The sequence below is a fragment of the Armigeres subalbatus genome, chromosome 1 (assembly GCF_024139115.2).
Source record: "Armigeres subalbatus isolate Guangzhou_Male chromosome 1, GZ_Asu_2, whole genome shotgun sequence".
NCBI classification, from domain to species: domain Eukaryota; kingdom Metazoa; phylum Arthropoda; class Insecta; order Diptera; family Culicidae; genus Armigeres; species Armigeres subalbatus.
In genome coordinates, this window is record NC_085139.1 from 75,344,687 (window position 1) to 75,371,364 (window position 26,678).

The 26,678-nt window shown below is 40.7% G+C and overlaps 1 protein-coding gene across 2 annotated transcripts in view; it reads left to right on the plus strand.

Moving 5' to 3' along the window:
- Positions 1-26,678, plus strand: part of LOC134227293 (probable serine/threonine-protein kinase DDB_G0272282) — a 195,722-nt gene that overhangs the window by 70,816 nt on the left and 98,228 nt on the right. For both annotated transcript variants that reach the window (XM_062708670.1, XM_062708678.1), the window contains exon 4: positions 7,678-7,737. In XM_062708670.1, the coding sequence (XP_062564654.1) occupies positions 7,678-7,737 (60 nt within the window). The remainder of the gene's footprint in view (positions 1-7,677; positions 7,738-26,678) is intronic.

A 26,678-nucleotide genomic window follows, 5' to 3' on the forward strand; every position in this document is an offset into this window, starting at 1 on the left:
TTTTCAGCAGTGAGCATGCATGTTAGCAAAAAAAAAGCGACGAAATTGGTACCGTATTTTTTTTGTTTCGCGATGAGATGAATATATGCACAGTGAGATTGAAAACGGAACAGTTCCCCTACATATCTAGTGCAGCTTCAGATATCGGCAGCAGCAAGTAACTGACATTTAAAACTCAACGAAGTCTACACTGTAGAAAATCTTGGGCTACCCGAACAATCGTTAGAATTCAACGAGTTGGTGACACGATTTAGACACTTGGAAGGCTTGCCAGTAAAAAGCTTTGACGCTGCAGTGCCAGGTGTGCTAATCGGTCTTACCAACACACACTTGTTCGCCACACTCAAACCTCGTGAAGGTCGACTACACGCGCCGATAGCGACGATAACACGTATCGGTTGGACTGTTTACGGATGTCAACGCAGAAATGTGGATGTAATGGAGCACCGGCAGCTTCACATTTGCGCGAAGCCAGACGACGACGATTTGCATGACTACGTGCAGAGTTTCTTCTTTATTGAAAGCCTTGGGTTAGCGCTGGTTTCGCGGATAGAGGCAGCCGACGAACAACGAGCCCCTAGAATGTTGGTACAAACGACTAAGCGAACGAGTAGCGGTACATTCCAGACAGGACTCCTATGGAAAATCAACGCGTTGGAATTTCCCAATAGCCGCCCATTGGCAGAAAAGCGATTGAGGTGTTTAGAGAAGCGGCTATCGAATGAACCTGAATTGTACATCAACATCCATCAACAAATGTTGGGCTATCTGGAAAAAGGATATGCGCATAAAGCCTCCATCGAGGAACTGCGTCATCGCGATCTACGTCGTTCATGGTATCTCCCTATTGGTTTAGTTCTTCACCCCAGAAAAGGGTTATCTGGGACGCTGCAGCAAAGATCGGAGGTGTGTCGTTAAACTTTATGCTGCTAAAAAGGTACAGATCAGTTGACTTCTCTTTTATCCGTGCTGTTCCATTATCGCGAACAGGAGGTGGCTATTTCAGGAGATATTAAAAAGATGTTCCATCAACTCTTGCTCCGTGACGAAGATCGTTGCGCACTACTTTTTCTATGGAACATGGCAATAGATGTCATGATCATGAATGTTGCAATCTTCGGTGCATCGTGCTCTCCTGCGCAATCGCTGTTTGTTATGAATTTGAATGCTACAGAACACGAGGTGTCGCATCCGAAGGCAGCCGCCGCGATCAAACACCGGCAATAAGTAGATGACTATCCAGATAGTATCGATATTGAAGATGAGGCTGCCGAATTTGCGTTGAAGGTAGCGGAAATCCATTCAAAAGCCGGGTTTGAAATAAGGTATTGGCGCTCAAACAGAAGAAAGGTTCTTGATCAAATCGGTGAAGTAAACCCTGGGTCCGTTAAGTGTTTCGAAGCAGCCAAGGAAAACGGCATGGAGAGACTATTTGGGATGATTTGGAAGCCAGACGAAGATGTCTTTTCGTTTTCATTGAGCTTTCGAGACGATCTGCAGCAGCTAACAGCAGGAGACATAATTCCGACCAAAAGAGAAATGTTGAAAGTTACTATGAGCATCTATGACCCTCTGGATATCGCGGCAGCCTTCGTAATCCATGGGAAGGTTCTTGTCAAAAAGTCTGGGGCCAACATCGATTGGGACGAAAATATTCCATAGGAAATTTACTGTTGCTGGAAAGAATGGCTTGATGTACCCCGTAAGATTGTTATTTCCCTGGATACAATACCGAATGATTCAACTCCCTAGATTTGCACACCATCACACCTGTCTAGGGAGTTGAAGCATCGATTGGATCTGTTGGCAGCGGTACTCGGAGTTCATTTGCGTAAAACTATTGAAGAAAAACACTCGCTGAAAGTACGTCTAACATTTTCTGGAGTGATTCATCCACAGTCATCACTTGGATTAAGTCGGATGCACGCCGCTATCGAAAATTCGTAGCATTTCGGGTGAATGAATTTCTTAATCTTTCGTCAATTCAAGAGTGACGATGGGTGCCCACAAAACTACATGTGAAGCCACAAAATGGGGAAAAGGCCCTTCATTTGACCCAGAAAGTCAATAGTATCGCGGACCTGGTTTCTGTGGGGTTTGAGTAGGTTACTACAGCGTGTGATTATACATTAACATCTCAGCGTGTCAGTTGATGATCAGCAAGCCATGACTCGCCCTCTTTTCGTCAGATCTCCGTGGCGTGCACACGCACTCACGGAGAGCTGCTGTCATCGCATTTCGTTCCGGCCATTTTGGGGCCACACATTTGGCGATCTTGCCAGGTTATGTTTTTGATCCTGACGCTGATTTCAATACGTGAGTAGAATTCATGGGGTTATAGTGGTTAAAATAGTTGATGGTTTAAACAAATCACAAGGTAAAGTGATTTGTATTACCACAAAGGTGGTTTGGAAAATCGCAAAGCGCGTCGGAATGACCGCTAGAAAACAAATTGTGGTTTGAAAAATCACAAAGCGCGTCGGAACGACCGCTGAAAACGGTTTGTGGTTTGGAAAATCACAAAGCACGTCGAGACGAACACTAAAAAACGGATTGTGGTTGGAAAAATCACAAAGCGCGTCTGGAAGACCGCTAGAAAACGGATTGTGGTTTGGAAAATTACAAAGCGCGTTTGGAAGACCATTGGAAAACGATTTGTGGCTTGAAAATCCTAAAGCGCGTCGGGACGACCGCTGGAAAACAAATTGTGGTTTCGAAAATCATAAAGCGCGTCGGAAGGACCGCTGGAAAACGGATTGTGGTTTGAAAAATCACAAAGTGCGTCTGGAAGATCGCTAGAAAATGGATTGTGGTTTGAAAAAACACAAAACGCGTTTGGAAAACCTTTGGAAAACGATTTGTGGTTTGGAAAATCACAAAGAGCGTCGGGACGACCGCTGGAAAACGAATTGTGGTTTGGAAAATCCTAAAGCGCATCGGAACGACCGCTGGAAAACGGATTATGGTTAGGAAAAACACAAAGCGCGTCTGGAAGACCGTTAAAAGTGGATTGCGGTTTAGAAAATCACAAGACCGTCTGGAAGTCCGCCGGAAAATTGATTGTGGATTGGAAAATAAAAAAGCGTGTCTGGAAGACCGCTGAAAAATAAATTATGGTTTTGAAAATCACAAAGCGCGTCAGGACGACCGATGAAAACGGATTGAGGTTTGGAAAATCACAAAGCGCGTCGGGAAGACCGTTGGAAAGTGGATTGTGGATTCGAAAATCACAAAACGCGTCGGGACGACCGCTGGAAACGAATTGTGATTTGGAAAATCACAAAGCGCGTCGGGAAGACCGTTAAAACGGATTGTGGTTTAGAAAATCACAAGAGCGTCGGGAAGTCCGCCGGAAAATTGATTGGTTTGGAAAATAAAAAAGCGTTTCTGGAAGAATGCTGAAAAATAAATTATGGTTGGAAAATCACAAAGCGTGGAAAGCTGGAAAATTGGTTGTGGTTTGGAAAATCAGCCTTTTTGGAGGACTGCTGGACAATGGTTTGTGGAGTGGAAATTCACAAAGCGCGTTTGGGAGATCGTTGAAAATTTATTGTGGTTTGAAATACAAGACGCGTCTGTTAGACTCCCAAGGTTAGTGCTGATTTTGGATAAAATTAATCTAGTTTGATATGTGACGCCTGTGGATGCTTCAGTGTGAGATCTCGACAACTGACAACTGTACAGCGAGATGGTAAAGAGAAAGACACCAGAAACAACGTCGATTACAAGTGATATCGCATTAAGTTGATTTGGAAAAGTTATTCATAATTATTAGTAGATTTGGAGGAGTTTAATTAATAAAAGTTCGTACTGTTACTAGATTCTGCTGTAAGTAGAAAATTACCGAATGATCGTAAAATAATAAATAGTCTTGTTGTCGCAGTGAACTAAATCGTTTTCTCAAATGCAACATGGTCAATGTTCACCTTGGTCTCGCGCATATAACTTAGAAGAAAATCATTGCGTCCTATGCTACAGGATTTTTTCCCCTTTTTTTGAGAGAAGAAGGGGAATGTGGGGTTTGAGTAGGTTACTACAGCGTGTGATTATACATTAACACCTCAGCGTGTCAATTAATGATCAGCAAGCCATGACTCGCCCTCTTCTTGTCAGATATCCGAGGCGTGCACACGCATCAACGGAGAGCTGCTGTCATCGCATTTCGTTCCGGCCATTTTGGGGCCACACAGTTTCCTGTACGACAACGAGGAAGAATGGCCAAAGGACTGTCGAGGTGAAATCAGTGGAAGAAGTGGAAGTGGAACAGTGGAATAACTTCGACCAGCCTTTATGTACAGCCATCATATTATCGTTCCGACAGTAAAAATAGAGCGCTTTTCACGGTGGGAGCGGTTACTGCGGTTTGTCGACAGCAGGTTGTGGCTACACAAGAAAAAGCCTCTTCGACTGGGTACGTTTACAAGAGAGGAATTACAAAAAGCCGAGGGGTGCTTGTTGCGCATTACACAGAGTGGTGGTTTTCCTGACGAAGTGGCAGTGTTCAAATACAATCTTCTGTCAAGTTCAGCACGCCGTCGGAATCTGGAACGGAATAGCCCTCTTATCAAGGTCACTCCAGCGATTGACGAGTTTGGCGTGCTTCGTGTTGGCGGTCGAATCCAGGAAGCCGACTTTGTTGATCATGACGTCAAGAATCCTATCATCTTGAAAGTTCCAACACGCAATTTTCATTGAGTATTGACTATTTTGGACCTTTCGCTAGACGATCACCGACAGGAAGAAGTATGTTACAGCGGTCTTATGGTCTTATTTACCTGTTTGACCATTAGAGCGGTGCACGCTGAGATTGCAGCCAACCTATCCACAGACTCCTGTAAAAAAGCAGTTCGGTGGTTTATCTTTCGCAGAGGTGCTCCACGAGAAATCTTCTCGGACATCGGGACCAATTTTGTAGGTGCAAGTAGACAGTTGGCCGCTGAAATCCAGATGGTCAATAAAGAGTTGAGCAGTACGTTCACCGATACCCAACACAATGGCAGTTCAACCCTCCGTCGGCACTGCACATGGGGTGCTGGGAAAGGATGGTGCGTTCAGTAAAAACCGCTCTAGAAGCCGTTCCTAGCGTGCGCACATTGGATGAAGAAGCTTTTGCCACTTTCCACTACACTAGTTGAGGCATAATCAATGATTAACTCTAGGCCACTGACTCACTGGGTACGCCAACCAGTCAAAAAACCTGTTGACGAAAAAGCCGCAATCCGTAGCAGCTGGAACCTGATACAGAACACATTGGACGAACTCTGGCGGCGATGGGTCTGCGAATACCTTCCAACCATTACTCGAAGAACAAAGTGGTTCGAAGACGTTAAGCCTCTACAAGAGGGTGCGCTAGTAATCATAGTTGACGGGAATGTTAGGAGCCGGTGGCAAAGGGGACGAGTGGTACGAACATATCCGGATAAAGATGGTACAATACGAAGGGCGGATGTCCAGACATTTTGTGGAATACTGCGACGACCAGTGGTCAAACTTGCTGTGCTCGATGTGGATGCAATTTGTGACACCGAAGCAACAGTTCTGGTGACACGAAGGGGGGAATGTTAGGAATATTTGTCGGAGTATACCCCTTGATCAGGCGAAGCATCGCCAATAACTTCACTCTAGGCTATTCGTTATCTGTTACTGAGAAGAACACAGGACAGTGAAGACTTAAAACTATTTTTAATCTCAAAACGTAAGAATGGATTTTCAATTAAAATTATAATTTGTTACTATTTACACCTAATTTCTTCTTAAACTAGGATACTCAATCTAACTATGTGTCTAAAGCGAATTTGTTGCTGAAAAGTGAAAAACGTGGAAACTAAATGTGAGTTATACGAAAGCATTATCCTCAGCATGCAAATGAAAATAAAATACAATTTACAGCTTCAAGCTAACTTCAGAGGAAAAATCTGGTTTGCTTCCGAGGATCCGAACTGTCAGCAACAGTATCAATAAACGTTAATTTATTGGACCTTTCCATGTTTTGCCTTTCTCGTATACTAAGTATACGGTTTTCATAAAACATATTTATTTCTCGCGCTTAGTATCATAATAGCATCAATGGAATGATAGATTTCTTTCTTGGCGTTTCTTACTCCGAAAAACAGAGCTATATCTGGTCTGCGCCAAAAAAAAATTAATGTGGAAAATAGAAAAGAGTACAAACAACTTTTTTTAAGCCGTTTTTTGTTTACATCCGTAGTTTATTCAGAATATTTAGTTTATGACTATATAGAACATGAGTTCATTGTGGAAGTTTACCTTGAAATTGGAAAATCCAACAGGGATCTGTGAAAGAACAACATAATTAATCAAAGGGATGGCTCAATTACTTGCATTCTTCTTCTTTATTACATTTGACTGTAATAAATATTACCAACGCCAACAGTTATGAAAACTGTGACTTATTTCTCCCACAATATTTTGATTATTCGTATTTTATTGCCATCCTTGATGAACGCGGAAGTAACCAATCACATCAATCTATTTTTTAATTAAATATACACAACCTAATAGGAGCTAAAAATATGAAACTCTATTTCCATTTCACGGTTTCTGATGTATAGCAAAAGCGGTTCTAAACAACAATAGCACCATAAATGTTCCTTTTCGATTCTGTTTATTTTTGTCATTTCCGTCATCGTTCGTTAGTGTCGCACATACTCATCGATTCTAGTGGTGGCAGGAAACTGCCTCCGTCAGCACGGATAAGGGAAATTGTATTGAATCATAATTCATCAGGAGCATCGATACCCAGAAAGAGCACTTTCCCCCATTGCGCTTATTTCTCTCAAAACTAAAGTACGGAATCGAAGCAAAAAATCAACCCACAAAACAGTTCACATTCGATCTTGAACCACCGATGAATGAATGATTAATAGATTCGTATTCCTACTTACCTAGTAAATACCCAAATGTGACATAATCGCGCGAGTTTCAACACGTCGAGTTCGGAAAATTTCATCATTCGGAAAGGGGTTTTATTTTCTTCCCCCTTTACAACCAGCTCTGTCAAAAGCTACCGCCATCGTGGCGATATAAACGTGTGTTTCTTATGGTTTTATCGGGCGGTTCTGGGGTTCTGAATAACGACCGTCTCGACCGGGACTATGAACTCGAGAACGAACGGGCGCTTCGGTTCAGTAGTGCAGTGGATAAATTATGCTGGAATTATTAATGTGAGAATTGATTGTTTCAGCTTTCTCCAGGGGTCGTTAAAGCCAGGACGTAGAGCTGTTCCAGCTATTACACAATAACGCTTTTCTTTAGGCTGGGCGGCGTTCAATGGGGATTTATGTGTTGGTATTGTTTTGAATTATATAGTTTCCTGCTTGGATTGTTGAACGGAACCAATTTAAACAATATTTATGTATTTTTGAAAATTGGATTATTTCTATAATGCGATTAATTTAAGTTGTTTTGATTTATTTGTGATTAGAACTTCAGATTCATTACAAGAATATATAAAATAATTTATTGTTCAGTTAAAAAACAAAAAGGGTTCTTTAGTGGGAATTACCGACGAGAAGTAAATTCGGATTTGAATATGTGTCTTTTGAATTAGATTCCCTCTACATCTGTAAAATCTTATACTATCTGATGCTTCCTTGACTTTTATTTTGTCTACTAACAAACTCTTTCTCTATCTCAAACCGTCCACCTCCGTTACAGCCAGCTCCAAGGTGGATCACTTTTTCTCCAAATCAACGGAGGATGATAAATTCATCGAAGGTGGGGAATCTTTCCGGTCTATCGCTAGCTCCTAACTTGAAGCACATACCCCTTGATTGTTTGCCTTTTCTCCTGCCTGCGACCTACGTTTATGCCTGTTTCTTTTTTTTCGTTTTTCAGTGATTATAATTTATGCTCATCCTCGTTGATGATGATTGTGTGTAGTGCATTCTTCTCCCCTTGTAGATGTATGATGATCGTTTCCAATTTTCGGTTCCGCTCTAGCTCTTCACTCCTTCTCCAATCTCTACCGCCCAACCGAATGAGTTATCCATGCCTCTTCTCGTGGTAATGTGTGTAGTGTATGCAATTTACCACCCGCGTCATCATTTACCCGTGCTTGCTTGATGCTTTTCTTGATTGCGGTTTTTCGTTTCCTGGGACCGCCACCACCATACAGTTTTACTCCTTATTTGCTTGTCAGCTATGTTATCCGAAAAGCGCTTCCGGGAAACTTGTCGAGATTGTGGGCTTGGGAACGATACTTGTTTAATTATTGTGAAAAACGTTTTGTGCCACGATGTGGTGGAAACAGGAATGATGCAGATGATATGAGAAGAATGGAAGCGTTCAATTATGGTAACAATTAATGTTGGTTTGAGTAGAATGCGTATGAGTGAATTCAAAACGATAGCTGTGATTACAATTTGTTTTGAATATCTATTTTTTTTCTTTTAATAAATTACTATTGACAATAACGGAGAATGTGGATATCTGATCCACTGTTCTTATTTGCACTTTTTCCCAGTAAAAATAAGTTATTTGATGCAGCTATTACCCAGACTCTCTAGAAACCAACTTTTCAAGTGTGGAGCTCCTCTGCACTTTGTGAATTACTGTTGATATTCATGCAAAAACGATTTTTTGAAGAGCTGGTAAAAAAATAACATGAAAGTGCTCTGGGGAAATTGGTTCTTCTTGTTTTAAAATAGAATATGTATTCACCGAGTTCTAACATTTTATTTTACCAATGCTAACTAATTATATTCGTCTACGTCCGTTCTATGTATACACACTAGCTGACCCGGCGAACTTTGTCTCGCCCAAAACTGATCAATTTGGTGGTCTCTGAACGATCCATCAGAAGTTCGATTCTGGAATGATTCTATAGCTTTGACGTACACGTTTACGAGAAAGGCAGTAACGAGTCGCCAAATAACAATATGTTGCCTTAAGATGAGTTTTTGCTTATGACATGAGCGGTGATGAACAGTTGATATAGAAGATCGCAATCAATAGCACACAAGGACGCAAAATACTGAAATTAATTTGCGAACTTTGTGCCAAACCTTTTGGTTTGAAAATCCTTTAATCTGCTCGGATAGTGTTATGAGCGACACTATTGTCGAGACTGGTTGAAGAAAGCATTTTATGACCAAATTTGGAGTTTTTGGTCAACGTTTGGCAAAAAAAAAGGTGGCTGACGATATGAGTTTTCAAGTTTTCAAATTAATTTTCTTGTGTACTTTCCACTTTCTATCTTGATAATCATCGTTCATGTTGTGGGCAAATAAATATTGGTACCAAAGTTGACCAAAAAAAAAAATCTACACAGAAAGAAATAATGAAAAGTAAACAGCGCGTAAAACTTGAGGTGCGGAAATTTACGCTTTTCTACGCAGAAATGGTGCCCTTCCTAACAAGTTTGCTTACAACTTGCATTCAATATTGATGATTCACGTCAAATATTGTATACATTTAGGCTATATCCCGTCTGGAATTACGCTAATAATGGCGTTCCATTTATGTGCATGATTTGTAGCATAAATTTCAGTGGATTTTTCTATCTGTGTAAGCTTCTGGAGGGTATCTTGGAAAATCTTATGGAAGAAGCTTAAGAGAAACTCTTTAAGTTACCTCTCCTCTTGAGGAAACTCAGAAGGAACTGCTGGCGCTGTGGTGGTGCCGTAGTCATTCAATGCCGGTCATTAGTAACACGTACAATCTTCACATTCTCATGAAGAGGCTCCCGAGAACTGCGAGTTATTTCGCCAAGAAACCAAAACGTTTAAATAAGGAGAGCCTGAGCCTCAATTAAATTGGAGAAACATATGGAGGATCTTTAGGAGAAACATCTATAGGATCTCCAAGAAGACTTCTGTATGAACTCCAGAAGGAACTTTTTGAGAATCTCAGAATGGAAATTTTGGAGGAACTTCCTCCTCGCTTGTGGATTTCCTCCAATAGTTTTTTTCTGAAGTTCCTCAAAAACTTCTAACTGGAGTTTCTTCTGAACTTTCTCCAAACGATCTTTCTGGAGTTCCTGTAGATTTTTTTCCTAGAGCTCCTTCAGATTTTCTTTCCGTAGAAATTCTCTCTGGCAGAGAGGGGAATGGTTGACATTTCTTTTTATTATTCATTCATCCATGCAATCACAGAAAAACAAAACCACGGCGCGGCAGGCGCAGCAGCAGCCACGCCAAGCAGACGACATTACAGTGGTGCGTTTGGCGAAAATCGTGACCTTTTTTTTTACCACTTAAAGGTGTTATTTTTTTGCATCGGTATCTTCGGGAATAAATTTTACAAAAATATGGCGTATTGATGACAAAAAGGTGTAGTTCCAATGTTTACCACAGGTGGCGCTGCAAAATGTAACTTCTTTAATAAACGATTTTTAAGTATGATGTCTTCGGCATAGTTGTAGTGTTATTTATTATGAATTCTATTGCTAAAAAACACCGAGTGTCCATCTATCATCGTTTTTGAAATACGGGTGTTTTTTATGGATAGACCTAAAAAAACGGCATTTAAAGATATTTTTGAAACTAACAGTTTCAGGGGAAGATACCAGGAATGTTTTTGCAAACATGACTTGTTATTGGCGATTTAAGGTCGAAAAAAGTGATATTTGAAGACTTCATATGCAACTGAGGAGCGAATTGTGATAAGGTCCCCACAGGATTTAAAATATCTGGTCTAAAGTTTCATATGCGTATAAATATGCCTGTCTCCGCGTGTATCCGAACAAGTATTTCTAACTTTCATAAATCGTCATTTTCAACTGATATTTATATAATAATTGAGATTTAACCACACTGCATACCACGCTGTTGAATGTTAATGTCAAAAAAGTGCAGCGTGAAGCTCTCTTCTTCTCTTCACCCAATAATTTCACACAATGCAAATCTGACGTTATACCTTGCGTTATACTCTACTAGAGATGTCGTAAAATCCCGAATAATCGATTATAGTAGCAAATCGATTACTCTTTATTCTTGTCGATTATTGAATCGATTCATCGTTGGGTAGTAATCGATTTAAAATTAATCGATTATCACAACGATGAAAAGATTAATCGAAGTAATCGATTAATTTGCGACGTCTTAGAAATGTCGTAAGATCCCAATTAATAATTAACTTGTCGACAGCTTTCGATTTTTGTCGATTATTGAATCGATTTATCGTTGGGAACTTATCGATTCAAAATTAATTGATTAATTCGACGTTTAATCGATTAATCGAAGTATATATGAAAGCGCCTGAATGCTGACAGTGGCGGGTAGAAAACCAGCCACTGCTTGTGATTCATTGCTAAGTGTATAATGTTAAGATGTCAACTCTATCATTTTTCGCGTAGCGTTATAGTCTGGGAGTTATAGAGATGTCGCAAATTAATCGATTATTTCGATTAATCGTTGAGATAATCGATTAATTTTGAATCGATTACTTCCCAACGATTAATCGATTCAATAATCGACAAGAATCGAGAGTAATCGGCGTCAGATTTGCATATGAGAAAAATAGCTTCACGCTGCACTTCTTTTGACATTATCATTCCACATCGTGGTATGCAGTGTGGTGAAATGTCAATTATTAAATAAATATCAGTTGAAAATGTCGATTTATGAAAATTAGAAATACTTGTTCGGATACACGCGGGGACAGACATAATTATACGCATATGAACTTTTTATATGTCGAAAAAAATCACTATAATAAAGGTTAAAACAAATTCCGTTTTGCAAGTGTTTTGTCCCGTTCCTTTCTCGACATGATCTGGTCAGCCTACTTCTGGTCTTCTTCCAAAAATTCCTCCTAGAGCTCCACCAGTAATTCTTCCTGAAAATCTCTAAGATTCCTCCTGCAGCTCCTCCGGAAGTACCTCCTAGAATTTCTCCAGGAGTTCAATCTGAAACTTCTCTGGAACTTCCTCCAGAAGTTTCTCCAAAAAATCCTCCTTAAATTCATCTTTAAGTTTCTACTGTATTTTTGAAGCCCGAGAAGTTCCCTCGGGAGCTTATCAAGCATTTCTTCCTGGAGTTCCTCTTAATGTACCACTGGATTTTCCTCTAGTAGCTCTTCTTGGAATTCCTACTTTTACCAGATATTCCCCTAGAAGTTCCGCCTGGAGCAGCTAGAGAAGTTCCTACTGGAGTTCCTTCAGTAGTTCCTCCAGAGGTTTGTCCTGAAATAAATCCAGAAACTTTTTTTTTTTTGAGTTTTTACAGAAGTTTCTTCTGGAGTTCTTCTAGAAGTTCCTCCTGTGGAATTCCTGCAGAAGATTTTTTCTGGAGTTCCTCCAGAAGCTCCTACTGAACATCTTTATTAAGTTCATCCAGGATGTCCTCCTTGAGTACCTTCAGAAATTCCCTCTGATGTTCCCCATTTGTTAGAAGAAGAGCTTTTTGTGGAAATTCAGGAGGAATTTCTGGAGGAACTTCTGAAGGAACTACTGAAGGAACTTCCTGAGTTATTCAAGGAAGAGCTTATGAATAAAGCTGCAGTTTTTAGCACGCCGCTGCGACCCACTTTTTCTTGCATCGGCGCGTCATCGTTTAAAATTTGTTACGCTGGTGGTCTGTAATTTTCCACGCCGATTAAAATTTGAAGAAGTCCGCAGAAATGTTCGTTGAAATTCTGAAGATTCAGTGGAATTTTCGTAGATTGTTCCGATTGATCCCTAGAACATCACGTTAAAACTAAAGGTATGCGATAACACATTTTTTCTTAGCGAAACGAAACGAAACGAAATTTAAAATGTCTATATTGATTCGGATCGAAACGAAACGAAATATAGATATTCTTTCGAGACTTCGAAACGATACGAAATCAAGGATAATTTAATTCGAAATTTTACGAAACGAAACGAAATTTTAATTTTTTTTCCGCGGAATTTTTATTAAATTGGTTTTACGCAATTCTGATTTCACTTTTCGAAGTCAAATAACTGTTTTGCGAACAATAGAGTTATAACAACATTATAATAACAGAGTTATAATAATTGTGATAAATCGCCGCATTCTCGTTTATGTACCATTGGCGATAAGGCAATACCACAGTATTTGTGCCGCTTCAAAAGGAATTCATCGTAGAGCGTGTGCTCTCGAATCTGATCAATTTTATATCTGTTCAGTTTTATATCAGTTAGTATGTAAAAATATAGAAATTGTTAGATTTTTCATATACGGATTAAAATTTCGTTAAAAACCTTAGGTTCGCTTAAAAATTATGTGACTATGTGAAGCAAACTTGTCTTGTCAACGTGGTTTTATAGTATTGAGCTAAGTCAAAATTAGAAATTGAATGCACAGATTTTTTTTATTTAGTGGGTTAAGGCTCCCCCAGACCTAAGCGATTACATCGCCGCGACGGCGACAACTAGTCGCCGCGATTCTATCGTTGGGTCGCTGCAGGCAACGTTCTATTTACGCTTCCATACTAACGGCGACAGAATCGCTGTCGCCAAGCGATAGAATCGCGTCGCGTGTGTTTGGGGGAACCTTTACTCAATTATGTATCCACATCTGCCAGGCGTATACGCAGATAAAGAATTGATATTACTAGACTAACATTTGTAAAGGGCGTAACAGCCAAAATGTATTCCTTCTGATTATTCGTCTACTCATTCTATTTATTTATGTATTTACTGACTTGTCTTCGAACTAGTCGTACAGACAGATACTACTAGCTAATTATACTACTTATATTATACTACTTAACACACACTTGGTCATATTATAATCAAAGTTTACTTCATTAAAACGTCGCCAACAAATATCAAACGGGTTATTTTGTCCAAAACGGTGCGGTGATCTGGAAGACGTAGGAAATCTGTGTGGCGGGTTGATCTCGAAGGAACGTTGATGTTGACATTACTCAGCAGCGTCGGACAGTCAATGTTGTGGTACAGGATATCGATCACGAACAACCGTTGAAAAGGATTCTCCTGCTAGCCGAAGATGACAAATGAATAACTCATGAGCGTTTCGTTTTATAAATCCAAACGTTGCATTCGCCTTGGCGGTTGTTGTAGTTAAGTGCAAATTGATGTTGAGCCTGGGATCTAGCTGGACGCCAAGGTCCTTGACTCTGCTGATTCTTGTGATACTGGCGGCAGACATATTATAATCGAACTTCAGACAGACTTCTCGATCTATTGAACGACTTCATATATAGCATACATTTACTCACTAGAAGAATGCTGTGCACCTTTCTAAAATGCACAAAGATGTGTATTTCATATTGTATTTTACAGACTCATAGTCGTATATACAATCAGCTCGACGAACTGAGCTATTGCCTGTGTGTCCTTGTATATGTGTTTGTGCATATGAAAACAGCTGTTATGGTCAGTATGAGCTGAAAGCAATCATACGTGAATAACTTTCAGCAATTTTAATGATCTTTCAACCCGTTCTGGATTTTTTTGCCAATTCCATGCGAAGATCTAGAAATGCCCACAACTTTGCAATGTTCCTCACATATTGTGCAAATAGTCAAAGAAGAGCTTAGTTTGGTTAACTGTACACATCGTAGTTACTAATAATGATTAGTCAAGAAACAGCAAATATGCACAGCTTACCAATCTTCTTGGGATATAAAAAAGTTATTCTTATTGTATACTTGTTTCGGAGTTTCCAATTCATGACCAATAACGATGCTGTTCACGTCCTTACAGTCAATTTAGGATTAGGAGAGGAAAATTAGTTTATCATTCATTGTTATAAGAGACCGAAGAATGCTCTGCATCTCCGTGAGCGCTACTGAAGAGGAATCGTTGGGTAGTAAGGTAATTCATGTGAATCCACCTTGATAAGCCACTAAATATTTATTGTAAACGAAGTTATTTTGAAAACAAGAAGACGAAAACTGTGTTTCGTTTAACAAGCTTCTACAACACGATCGATTCCGCACTAAGTAATGTTGTTCTCTTCGATGCAGACATTAGTTTTATCACTTCGCGTACTCCCACTCCCACACTAGCTGGCGTGATCAGCATCAACACGATCGATTGCACACTGGTTAAACAAATTTCTGCTACGCGAGTTAGATTTTTTTCACTTCGCATTCTCCCGGACTAGCTGCCGTCCCATGACCAGCAGCAACATGATCGATTCCGCAATCATATTGTGCAAACAGTCAAATAAATATCACAAAATTTAGATTTGAAGCTTGGAAACACTGAGGACGTTTTATAGAAGAAAACTACATACGTATTTGTCGATTCAGAATGGGGTTATGTAGTGAGCGTTAATAGAAAAATTTGTATAAACTAAAGTTTTGAAAACAGCTTTATGATCTTGTTCAGCGACGCAGCCAAAATTTTTGATAATATAAAGTATGGTTTAAGTTTAAATTTGTTTCGAAATTCCGCGGAATTCCGTTAAATTTCGTTAGAAGCTCGTTTTTTCTAGCGAAATTTTTGTAATTTTTCGAAACGAAACGAAATCAAGAAATCAGATTTCGCCATGCTCAAATTCCGCGAAATTCCGCGGAATTTCGTTTCGAACCACTTAAAACGAAATTTTTCGAAATACCGCGTATGCTTAGTTAAAACCCCGGAGGATTTTTTCGTGGAAATATCAATGATTTCCTATTAAATTTCATTCAATTCCGAAAAAAAATTCAAAAATTAAATTTCGAAAATCTCTCCGTGAAAACTAAGAAAGCTTCTAGTATAAATTTCGTTGAAATCCAAAAAGAATGTCGTTGAATTAGAATTTTTTTAACGGAAAATAGTCAGGCAGGAATTCATTTTGCCGAAGGCCACATCCCAACACACATTGAAGGCGATTAAAGCGGTTATATGATCAAAAATAGTTTTCTACAGCTTATATAGCTGAAATTGTTTGTTGGGAAGGCCAAAATCTGATTGGTCTAATATGTCGTTTGATCAAACAAACCATTTGGCTGAATCCTTTCGAGTCTAAAGTTATTTTACCGAAAATGTGATTTGGTCGAACAGTTCTTTTGACCGAAAAAAAAAAACAGTTAAACGAAGTGCTCCATCGGCCGGAATGGAATGGCATTTGACCATAATGAGCATTCGGCCGAAAACGATCGGCTGAATTGGTCATTTTACCAAAAAAGCCGTTTTGCAGGAAGGACATTTTCGGGCCAAATGGCTCTTTCTGTCCAACGATCATTTCTAGCAAACGGCATTTTCAGATAAAAATATATTGCGAATTGCGATCAATGTTTCAATAACACTGCAATACAACACGTGTTTGGCATTTGGAAACGAAACGTATATGAAACAGAAAACGTTAAATTGCATATTATGAACCATGTAACATTAATGTTTTATTTAGCATCGCCCAACGTTTTTACAACTTACAATTAATTCCGGAGATGGTGCAATCAAGTAACTGGAAACCCGAGTGCGAAGCTTCAGAATTGTATGGTTTTTATGGTGAGTTAACTTGCTGTCCCTTCGAATCGTTGAATGGTGCTGTAGAGTGAAGGACTATCTATCACAATCCATATCTCCATAAATCCATCAATCGAATCCAGTTTTATATTTTTTTTATTTCTCTTCCGCTGTAGTATTTTGCAACATTATTGCGATGTTATTGTAATCGAGGGATGTTTCCATAGGCTCCACCTTCTGCGCTTTTCAGATTCCAAGAGATTGCAATATTTTCAGGCTCATTAGCAAAGAGTGTATTTTATAAATAGTTGCAGCACAGTGAAATATTCAGTAATGAAACAAGTTGTGCTGCTTGGGATGTGTCTCTTGGCTGTTTGTCGCTTTCGGCCAAATGTCATCTTCGGTTAAATCATTTTCGGTCGTTTCGGAAAAACGTTCAATTCGGCCCAATGTAATTTGGTTAGATGACTTTCGGCCTAACATGTTATTCGTCCAAGTGGCATTCAAATAAATGGCTTTTCGCCGAATAACTTCCGGCCAAACGACGCGACGGGTAAAACTGTTTGTCCGAAAGCCTTTTTTTTCTCATTGAGGTTCCGAAGAATTTCTTATGAACAATGCGAAATATTCCTTGTAGAAATCCATAGACATCCTTTCAAAATTCAGTTTTTTTTTCGTTGAAATACCGAGCAGTTTTCCATGATATTAAAAAAATACATGAAAATTCTGAACAATTTTAGTTAAAATTACCATAGAAATTATTTTAAAAAACCCCGTTCAAATTTCCATGAATTTCCTACAAAAATTTCGAACAATTTGCCGCTCAAATCCAATTTTTTATTGTTGATATTTATATTTTAAACAGCTTCTCGAGGAAACTCTAAAGAATTTTCTGTGTAATTTTCGAAGAATATTCATCAGAAGCTTTTTATGGATTTTCTGAATATTTTTCATGTAAATTCCAAAGAATTTCAATGGAAACGAACTTCTGAAATGGAAAAAATCTGCACGCCGAATCATGGCTTTTGGCATGACGACTAAAACACCGCCGCCACCGACCAAAATTCTGACAAATGCCGCCGCCACCTATAGAAACCTCTGGAGTAACTAGAGGATGGACTTCTGGAAGAGCTCCAGGACAAACTTTCGGAGAAAATCCATGGCGAACCACTGGAAGAACCCCAGGACGAACTTCTGGAGAAACGCCTGTGAGAACTTCGAGGGGAACACCAGGGAAAATTTTTCGAAGACCTTAATGAGATACTTCTGGAGGATCTTCCGAAAGCACTTCTAGAGGAGCTTCAGGAGGAACTTTGGAGGGAAGTCCAGGAGTATTTCCAGAGGAGCTCTAGGAGGAACTTTAGAAGAAACTTCTTGGGGGAGCTCCAGGAGGAATTAATGGAAGAACTCAAGAAGGAGCTTCTAAAGGAATTCCAAGAGAATCTTCTGCAAAAGCTGCAAGAGGCGGTTTAGAAGAAAGGAGGAACTTCTAGAGAAAATTCAAGAGGAGAGGAATTTCAGGAGGATGTGATGAACTTAAAAAATATTTTAAAAATCTCTAAAAAGGCCGATACAAATATTTAAAAAAATATGTCCCACTATCGAGTTTTTTTGCCCAAAAATAATATTTTCAGGGGGCAACAAGAAAAAATCGTAAAATTTTGAATAACATTCTTCAACAAATCTAAGGAGTTTTTCTTTTCTTTTTATATTTATTTTTTATCCCCTCTCCCCGACTTTTCTAAGACCAGTAGGACATATTTTCTTTTTAAATATTGGTAACGGCCTAAAGAGAAATTTTTTTTCAGGAGGAACTTCTGAAGGATTTATGAAGGATTTGCCGTCTCTTTACCTTTCTCGTATAGTAAGTATACGTAAAGGCTATAGAATCACTCCAAAACCGAACTTTTGATATAAGGCTCGGAGACCCCTAGTGTTATATACCAATCGAATGAGCTCGACGAATTGAGGCGATGTCTTTTTTTTTCTTCCTAAGTAATGGAGGGGGAATCTGCTCAACAGACATCCTGGGTTGTCCAGGAAGTGCGGGGTTAGGGACCACCTCCAACAGCAAACGAGGGAGGCAGGACTACATCCCCGACCCGCTAAACCGTTTCCATTGCCGCCAAGCTCATAGTCCCTTCGGTACAACCAGAAAGTAATGCTTCAAAGGGGGCCAGTGCACAACGCACCCTCGAGGTTAGCTGCGTGTCCTTGCAGCATCGAACATCGTGACTCGCTTTTTAGAAGAACACCATGGTATCGTGCCAGCGCATTGCCGGCTTTCCAGGTGGCCTTACCACGCCCTATGTCCTCGGAAGGTGGAAAGGGTCGACTTCGCGCCTGCTTCCCTCTGCACGACTGGTATCAAGAATGATGATGCCGCGTGCACCCCTCTGCGACGGGGTCTATTCGCCAACACACAGAGGGACTTGCCGACGCGGTGCCTACGCCTGCCCCAGCCTTGACGAGGACCCCTTTCCGTCCTCGGGCTCGGAACCCGCCCGGTTGACCGACGCCGCGAAAGCGACGATACCATGTTGTTCTTCGCGCGACCACTTGTTCGATAAAAGGATCGAGTTCGACCACAGAGCATGACCACCGGTATGACCCATGAAGCCGACTCCGATCCCTTGGACCACCTCTTATTTGCGCCTGAACTAGCCATCCTTGAGTCCACGCGCCACCTTCTGTGTAGCTCCGAGACGATTTGGGCGATAGCCGATAAAACGGCGTTCCAGCCAACTTCATCTTTACACATCCTCCGAACTAGGTTGTCCGGGGTAGTGTCCAGACCACATGTGGCAAGCATGTGGTCACGCATTGCGCGAAAACGTGGGCACACGAACAACACGTGTTCCGCCGTTTCCTCTAAACCTGCACAAACAAAACATTCGGGTGAGGCTGAGCAAGCCAGCTGTCCCAGTAAACCACATATCGTATAACAAACAGCAAATAAAGTCGCATTTGCGTCCATCAAAAATCTTAATCGCATTCCATATCAAACTTTGTCAGATTATTGTCGAACAATGTTGTATTGAATGCATCGTACACGATAACTTTTACCATAGTGAAAATCAATCCGCAGCGTCGGCAGAGATTGCTTCTGTCAGGACCTTTGCAGTCCCATTGCTTGTGCCTCGGTTCCAGGCACCTGAAGCAAACTTCGGGTTGCTCACATATGCCCACAGGGCACACGGACCATCCCACCTTGACGCTCCCTAATTTGACTACCTTGCAGGCGTCCGCTGCAGATAGCCGAACCAATGCTACCTGCGTCCCTGCCGGACCTTTCCGTAGCCGCACGGCTGCGGTGGGCGTCTCCATTTCACACTGTCGCCGCAGTGCCGTGACGAGCTCTTCGACTTCGGTGATCTCGTCCAGGTCTTTAACCCTTAGATTCACCTCCGTTGAGAGTGCCCTCACCTTGACCGTCTCGCCTAGGACTTCCTTCGCCAACTTCTTGTAGGCGGCACCCTTTTGCGAGACGCCCCGCTTCAGCTCGAGGATCATCTCGCCCATCCGGGTACGTCTTATTCGACGTACGTCGGCGCCGAGTTCACCGAGCTTGACGTCACTCCTCATCGCCTTCAAAACGTCCGAGTACTTAGCCTCGTCCGTTTTGATGACTAGGGCATCGCCCCTGGAGCGATTGGCGCCTACCCTTCCTTCTTCCGGTTTTCCTTCCTCCCCCGGTTTTGTCCTTCCTCTCCCGGTTTTGGAGGTACCTGGCCGGGGTTCAGCTTCCCAGCCCCACTACCCTTGTTCGGGGTAGTAACCCTTCGCGTTTTGGAGCGGCCCCCAGGGAGCTCATCCCCTGGAGACTGTCTCCCTCGTTTTTGTGTCTGCTCCGTTGGAGCAGTCACCCCCGACGTGCCCCCAAATACTTGAGCCTCAGTCTGGGTAGACTTTGGCACCACCGTCTTCGCTGGCACGCCCTCGGTCGATTCGACCTTGCCCGAGTCCGCGAATTCTTGGGCCTCAGTCTGGGTAGACCTCGACTCCACGGATTTCACGGGTTTACACTTGGCCGTCCCGACCGCCCTCTTCAGCTTGACGTCCAACATCGACTTTCAAAGTTTCAGCAAGCTCCTCTTGAGGTCCTTACTAATATTATCCTTCGATGACGCAAAGTCGATGATGGCATCCAGCTGTCCCGTCGCCACCTCGAAGGCCGAAAGCCCATCGCGTTTGCGGTTCATCGCCTCCACAAGCCATGGGCCGTCAATAACCTCTACCGGCGTTTTTTTAGCCGAGATGAAGGTTAAGTGACCCACGCTGGCGCTGCGCACTGAGCTGCCGACTATTATCTCTGGCCTCCTAGGCGGAGACCTGAACAACCCACCTCTTGCGAAGGGGTTGTCGCCTACACTACTACCACTAATTGAAGAATTGACTTGGTTTTCCATTTTGGTCCCACGAGTTGCTCGGGAAAAGAGGTCCACCACGCCAGAGCCCAGCATGACGCGGTAAGCGGCAATTACGGTGGAGGGTGCCCGCCCAGGTACCCCACAGGCTCCGTTAGAGGCCTAGCTTATTATTTCTTTCCCCTGGCCATGCATCCCCTCGGCACGGGTAGCTTAACGCCTTGGGATTAGGGGTTAGGGACGATGGTCCCCTTGGTCGCACCCACTCACTCTAGCTGATGTCAGAAGGACAACAGTGCCCAGGCTGCACTACCAGCTAAGTACGCAACCCTTAGCTGGCGGTCAATTGTCATCGGAAGACCCGTGGAAGGGTGAGATTGGAACGTGTGAGGATCAGAGCTGTGTAGGTCGCTCCTTCCCAGATGTCAACTCACCATTTCGCAGTGAGCCACAATTTTTGGTACTTGGCATTATCAGATTCGCTCGCAACAGGATGCAATCGACGCGGATTGAAAATTGGCCCGATCGGTCATTGCGTTTTAAAGTTATTAAAAAATATTGTTTTTTTTTTGTCCAGGGTCATTCACATAGGGTCGTGGGTTCATCCCAGGCCCGCTTTATTCTACTACTTTGTATCTTTCCGTATACTTCTCATACTCTAGCAATCTGTAGAATTGGAGAAAGAGTTCATACTGTTTCCAGCTTCTATCCCACAGCTTTAACTGGACTATTCTAGCATTCTGCGTCCTGCGTCCAATAGGAATACTTAATCATTTCTATCTTATTATATTGGCAACCCGTTAACCAAGACGAACCTTTGCCATAGGATCCTTACTCACATATTCCGATAAATTTCAAGTGCAGAGCACGGATTGCAGTGGGCGACTGACTGCAAAATCATGTAATTCCCATCCTTGAAAGACCGTAGACGTGGCCATGCTCCATTCACTGGATCCCAGTGCAATTGCAATCTGGTCTATCACGGAGTAGTAACAATTGAACCGGTGCCGGCAAAAGTGATACATAATCCATTTTTGCCAATTTTGAGTTTTTTACACCAACGTTTTCTATTTGCAAAGATCTAGTAAGGTAATAACGAAAAAGTGATTTTGGGCAACTAAATCTAGAGATATGCACATTTTAATTTCTGGTATATATCACAATGGCCATTTCGTTGCCAGAAAAATGGTACATGTACCGTTCCAACTAGGGATCCTACATTCAGAGATATGCGAAAGCGGCCATCTTGAGCCAATCGAACATTGAGAGCTGTCAGAAGCTGAGCCAAATGAACATTGTTATTGCTGCGGATTGAAAGGTATTGCGATTATAATGAAAAAAAAAAAATACGAAAAGTTTTGTCGAATAAACAATTTGTTTTACATTGGCAAGATGAAGTCGTCTAGTTCATGCATGGTACTTTGTTCATTTGTATTGTACTTTTATTCTAGTGATAATGCACTGTTGGACGTTAGATAACGAAATCTGAAAATGCCATTATGCGCAAAGTCATGTTCGAGCTCCAACATTTTGCGCCACGGCAAGTGCTGGCAGCGTTTGTTTACGAAAGTAACAGCGTTGCTAAATTGTCTGGAAAAGTATTCGCACATCTCTTAATATAGGATCCCTAGTTCCAACCACTAAAATCAGCTTATTTAAATGAAAATTCGGCAACATGGATGTGTTTGCAACAGATTTTAACCCTATTTTGAATTTCAAGAGGATTTACTGCCGTTTAGAATAATTTTATAAATGTACATGTGCAACTATTACTGGCAACGACTTTCGGTTTTTGTTTCATTTTGTTCCTATTAATAGTGGTACATGTGCATTTTGTTCCAATAAACTTGAAATTTGTTAAGAAACATCGCTAATTTCTCATTACTATCTTTAGTCACATAACATGTTGGTACAGTAGAGCTGCAGAAAACTGCAAATTTGCATTTATTATTCGATGTTTTTGGGAAAATGCGTCTCCTGAAACATTTACACAATGTGACAAGTACCAATTTCGCTAGCACCGGTTAAATTAGTGTACTGGTCCCCATCGAAGCGCTATACTGTACACAGTATAAACATGTTACAGAATATATGATGTAACAAAAAGGCTCCATTCGATTCATCTCATTTTTCCATCACTTTTCAAAATTACTAATTATCATTAATGTGGAGCTTGTATTCAATATTGCGTACACGAAAAAGTTCGATGTAAAATTAGAGGTTATCAAACCTATTAAACAGAAAAACATGGGTTAAAATATTTCCATGTCGTGTAATTTTCAGAAATTTTAACTGTGACATCAATAAATTAACTCGCCCAGTTACTTTTGATCGCAGTCACAGATAAGTGCCAAATAGACGACTAAGAGAAACAATCATCCTGGATTATTTTAAATGCATAAAGACGAACTTTTCGGAATCCAATGTTGTTCCACCTCGCGTTTTCATGGGCACCACTTTAATACTGAAGCAACGAGCAACTGTCATCTTCTTATTCTACGTTTGCTGCAACGCAGCAATGCTAAATTAAAAAAATGACAGTTGTTCGTTGCTTGTATGATGAGATTGGTGCCTCAGAAAACGAGAGGTTAAATTTATTTGGATTCTGGACAGTTTGACCTTAAAGGGCAAAAGATCCGATAGTCATGAGTGTTTCTATCCAGTTTTCCGCGAGCGGTTATGGTCGCCAACTTGCCTGTGGGTCAGTCTCTGATTTGACGTTTGTGGAGATCAACTGCACCCACCACTCCGAGCATTCTGACCAATGTTGCATATAAGAAGGTGCTGATTCAGTGAATTCAAGACTTCTTATATACCACATTGATTAAAACGCTCGAATGGTGGGTGCAGTTGACCTCCAGAAACGTCAAATCAGAGGTTAACCCGCAGGCCAGGTGGCCATTACCGCTCGCGAAAAACTGGATGGTTAAGGTACTGTTGTTTTTTTTTTTTCACAAAATCTACGTTTGAAACGCAGCAACCCATGTACCTAACCTATCAATTAGGCTATCCATGAGGACATTCAGCGATGGGACTGACAATCGAAATCAAAACAAAGTGTGTATGCAGTTGAACGGAACTCACTTCTGGTGTAAACCGCGCTTAACAATTTCCTTTGAATTGTTCTGTCAGTCCGGTCAGAATCTGTTAAATAATCAAGGTAAACAAAAATCGTCAGCTGTTCGCAACTGTCTTATGGATTGCCTTATTTGTGTACCTGGCATTAGACGAAATAAAAAAAAACTTGGTTTGGATTTCTCTCAAAAACGGGAATACCTTATCCTTTTCTCGCAGCTAGGAGCAGGAACTAAAAAAATATCGTGACTATTGGATCACTGTACCAATAATTGGATTACTTAACCCTTTATAAGGCAGTGGCAACTAGAGGGAAAGACGGCTTTGGCAGGTTTTGTTCTATTATTGGCAGGGGGGTTTTTGTCGACCAAATTTTATGAAATTTGGCCACAATATTCTTTGATATGCAAAGAATGTTTAGGCCAAATTTGAGCCTAGTCAGTCATAAAACCCCCCCCTGCCAATAATAGAACAAAACCTGCCAAAGCCGTCATTCCCCCTATATTGTCACCAACAAATAATATGTTTTTCTATTTATTAACAAGAGCTCTACTTATTATTTCACATGTAGTAACTTTATTTGCTTCCTAGTAACACCCCAGATGAATTTGAGCCATAAAAAAATGGAAATGTCAATTTGAGAACAGGTTTTATACGAACAGATCGTAAGTTTCGAGTGGAAGAAGGATTTTCAGTTATAATTCGTTAAAAAAACGACAATGATATATTTTTTCCCGTTGGTATCAATTATTTTGAATCTCCTGTGTTAGATTACTACGTGATTAGCGTGAAAAAAGCTTTGCCTTTCTGTATATTTGGTTTTTGGATTTTCTACGAAATTGTGTTTTTTTCCCAAGGGTCCCCCCTTAGGAGAAAAAAAGGGAAATTTTTTTTTTTCACTTATAATGCGTTTTCTGACTAGGACTCTTCACCAAAAAATGTAACGTACCTTGATTTGACTGGTTCTAGGTAAAACCAAATTTTTAAAAATATTTTTATATTTTTGTTGTTGCCTGTTTTCCCGCTTGCCGGGCAGTGGCAACTATATTGCCACCAATGTTGTCCCGCTTCGCGGGCAGTGGCAACTATATTGCCACCAATGTTTTACCGCTTGGCGGGCAGTGGCAACTATATTGCCACCAATTTTTCAATGTTTCTGAACTGTTTAATGTATAACAAACATACATTTGAGTTTAATACCAAGTCAATGTGTGTCCTATTGTTGTTTTTGTTAATTTATTGTTTAGATTCGTCTGCCTTATAAAGGGTTAAGATAACAATAGTGGATGCGGCTGCAACTAAAACACAATAGATGTATTTCCTTATGCATACTTGTGGTAAGTAAAATGAAGTATTCCCTTGATGTAAACTAACAAATAATGGTGGTACGTGCTTAGTTCCTCCATTATTGGGTTTTTACCCTGCCCGATTTTGTTTTAACATTGATTTTTTCAAGTCCATGCAAAATGTTGGTAAAGTTGTTCTATTTTGCATCATTCGGCAAGAAATCGTAAAACTATTTTACACGGATTTTTCAATTTTGATTAGAAAACATTTTTCAAGACGGTAGAAAAAATCGTTTATAGGTTTGTAGGATCTGGCATTTACGTCTTTTCGTCGTAGCCTCGAAAACCATTAACAGATACAGTTTTTTGACAAACTCATCCGTACCAAATCGTAAGCTCGTGAGAAACGTTCTGCTATAGTGGAGTTCCAGCAAATTTACATTGCTTTCGTTGGTTTTAGCTCCAACGACGATGGACGGAAATACATGCCATGTCTGTAGTTGACAAATTTGCCCATCTTTTAGAGTCTACAGAAATGGCCACCAAAATTGATATTTTATTGTAAGGCACAATGTACCCATAAATGGCTTTACGAAAATAATTTCGTCATCATATAATAAACTAAGTTACCGTCATTGAGGGTGACAACGGGTCGCAGGGGTCAGCTTTGGACGAAAGAGTGAGTGAGAATCGATATCAGCTATACTAAGAATTGCTCATGGATCAAACGACAGATTTATGTGAACCATATTTGAACGGTTTTGACTTTTGACCTCCAGGTTACCCACCAAGAAAGCTTGACTCATTCTCACCCTCGATGACGATGCGTTAGGATAATTTAACTTGGTCCATTAGGGGACCCTTCCAGCAGCGGGACGCTAACATTATTATACCATCAGCTTAGCCGCCTGTATTGTTACGAATGGCAGTCAACTCTTATCTTTTGTGTACTTCCGTTATTGGAGGTGACAATGAATCCTTGCTCTCACGAGCAGAATGGATGTTGAATTAGAAGATGATAAAAATAATATTTTATGTTTCATTCTTTCTGATGTTGGCTAATTTGATTTCCAAGCAATCTAAGTTATTGAAACAGTAACCCATTATTACTCTGGATCACGGTATGTATTAAATTATGCTTAATTCCACGTGATTTACTCTTTCAATCAGAATCTAGCATTTTTGTATTTTCGGAGATTTTACACAGATTTTAGAAGGTTCGAATAAAAAATGTGGTATATGCTGGTTATGTATATTTTGTGACCTTGTCACGTCAGTTCAAATGGTAAGACTCACTCACCATGCACCAAATAATTGATAATTACACAATCCCAACACGAGAAGCAAGGCTAGAATATGAATCTGAAATACTGCCCACCCTATAGGAGATGCGCAAAACCATTCCACGTATTGTTGACACGAAACATGATATAATTCTACGTTCGAAGGCTTGGGAATAACACAAAAAATGACTGTGACATGTAAGGGAAACCCACCTGCAAATATTTGACTTAGCATACCATAGGCTAAAATACACGGCTGATGTCAGAACGTCAGACGGCATTTCCGGTGACAATGTCACAGAAAGTCTCTAACCTCATACCACCCCATCATTCCGGG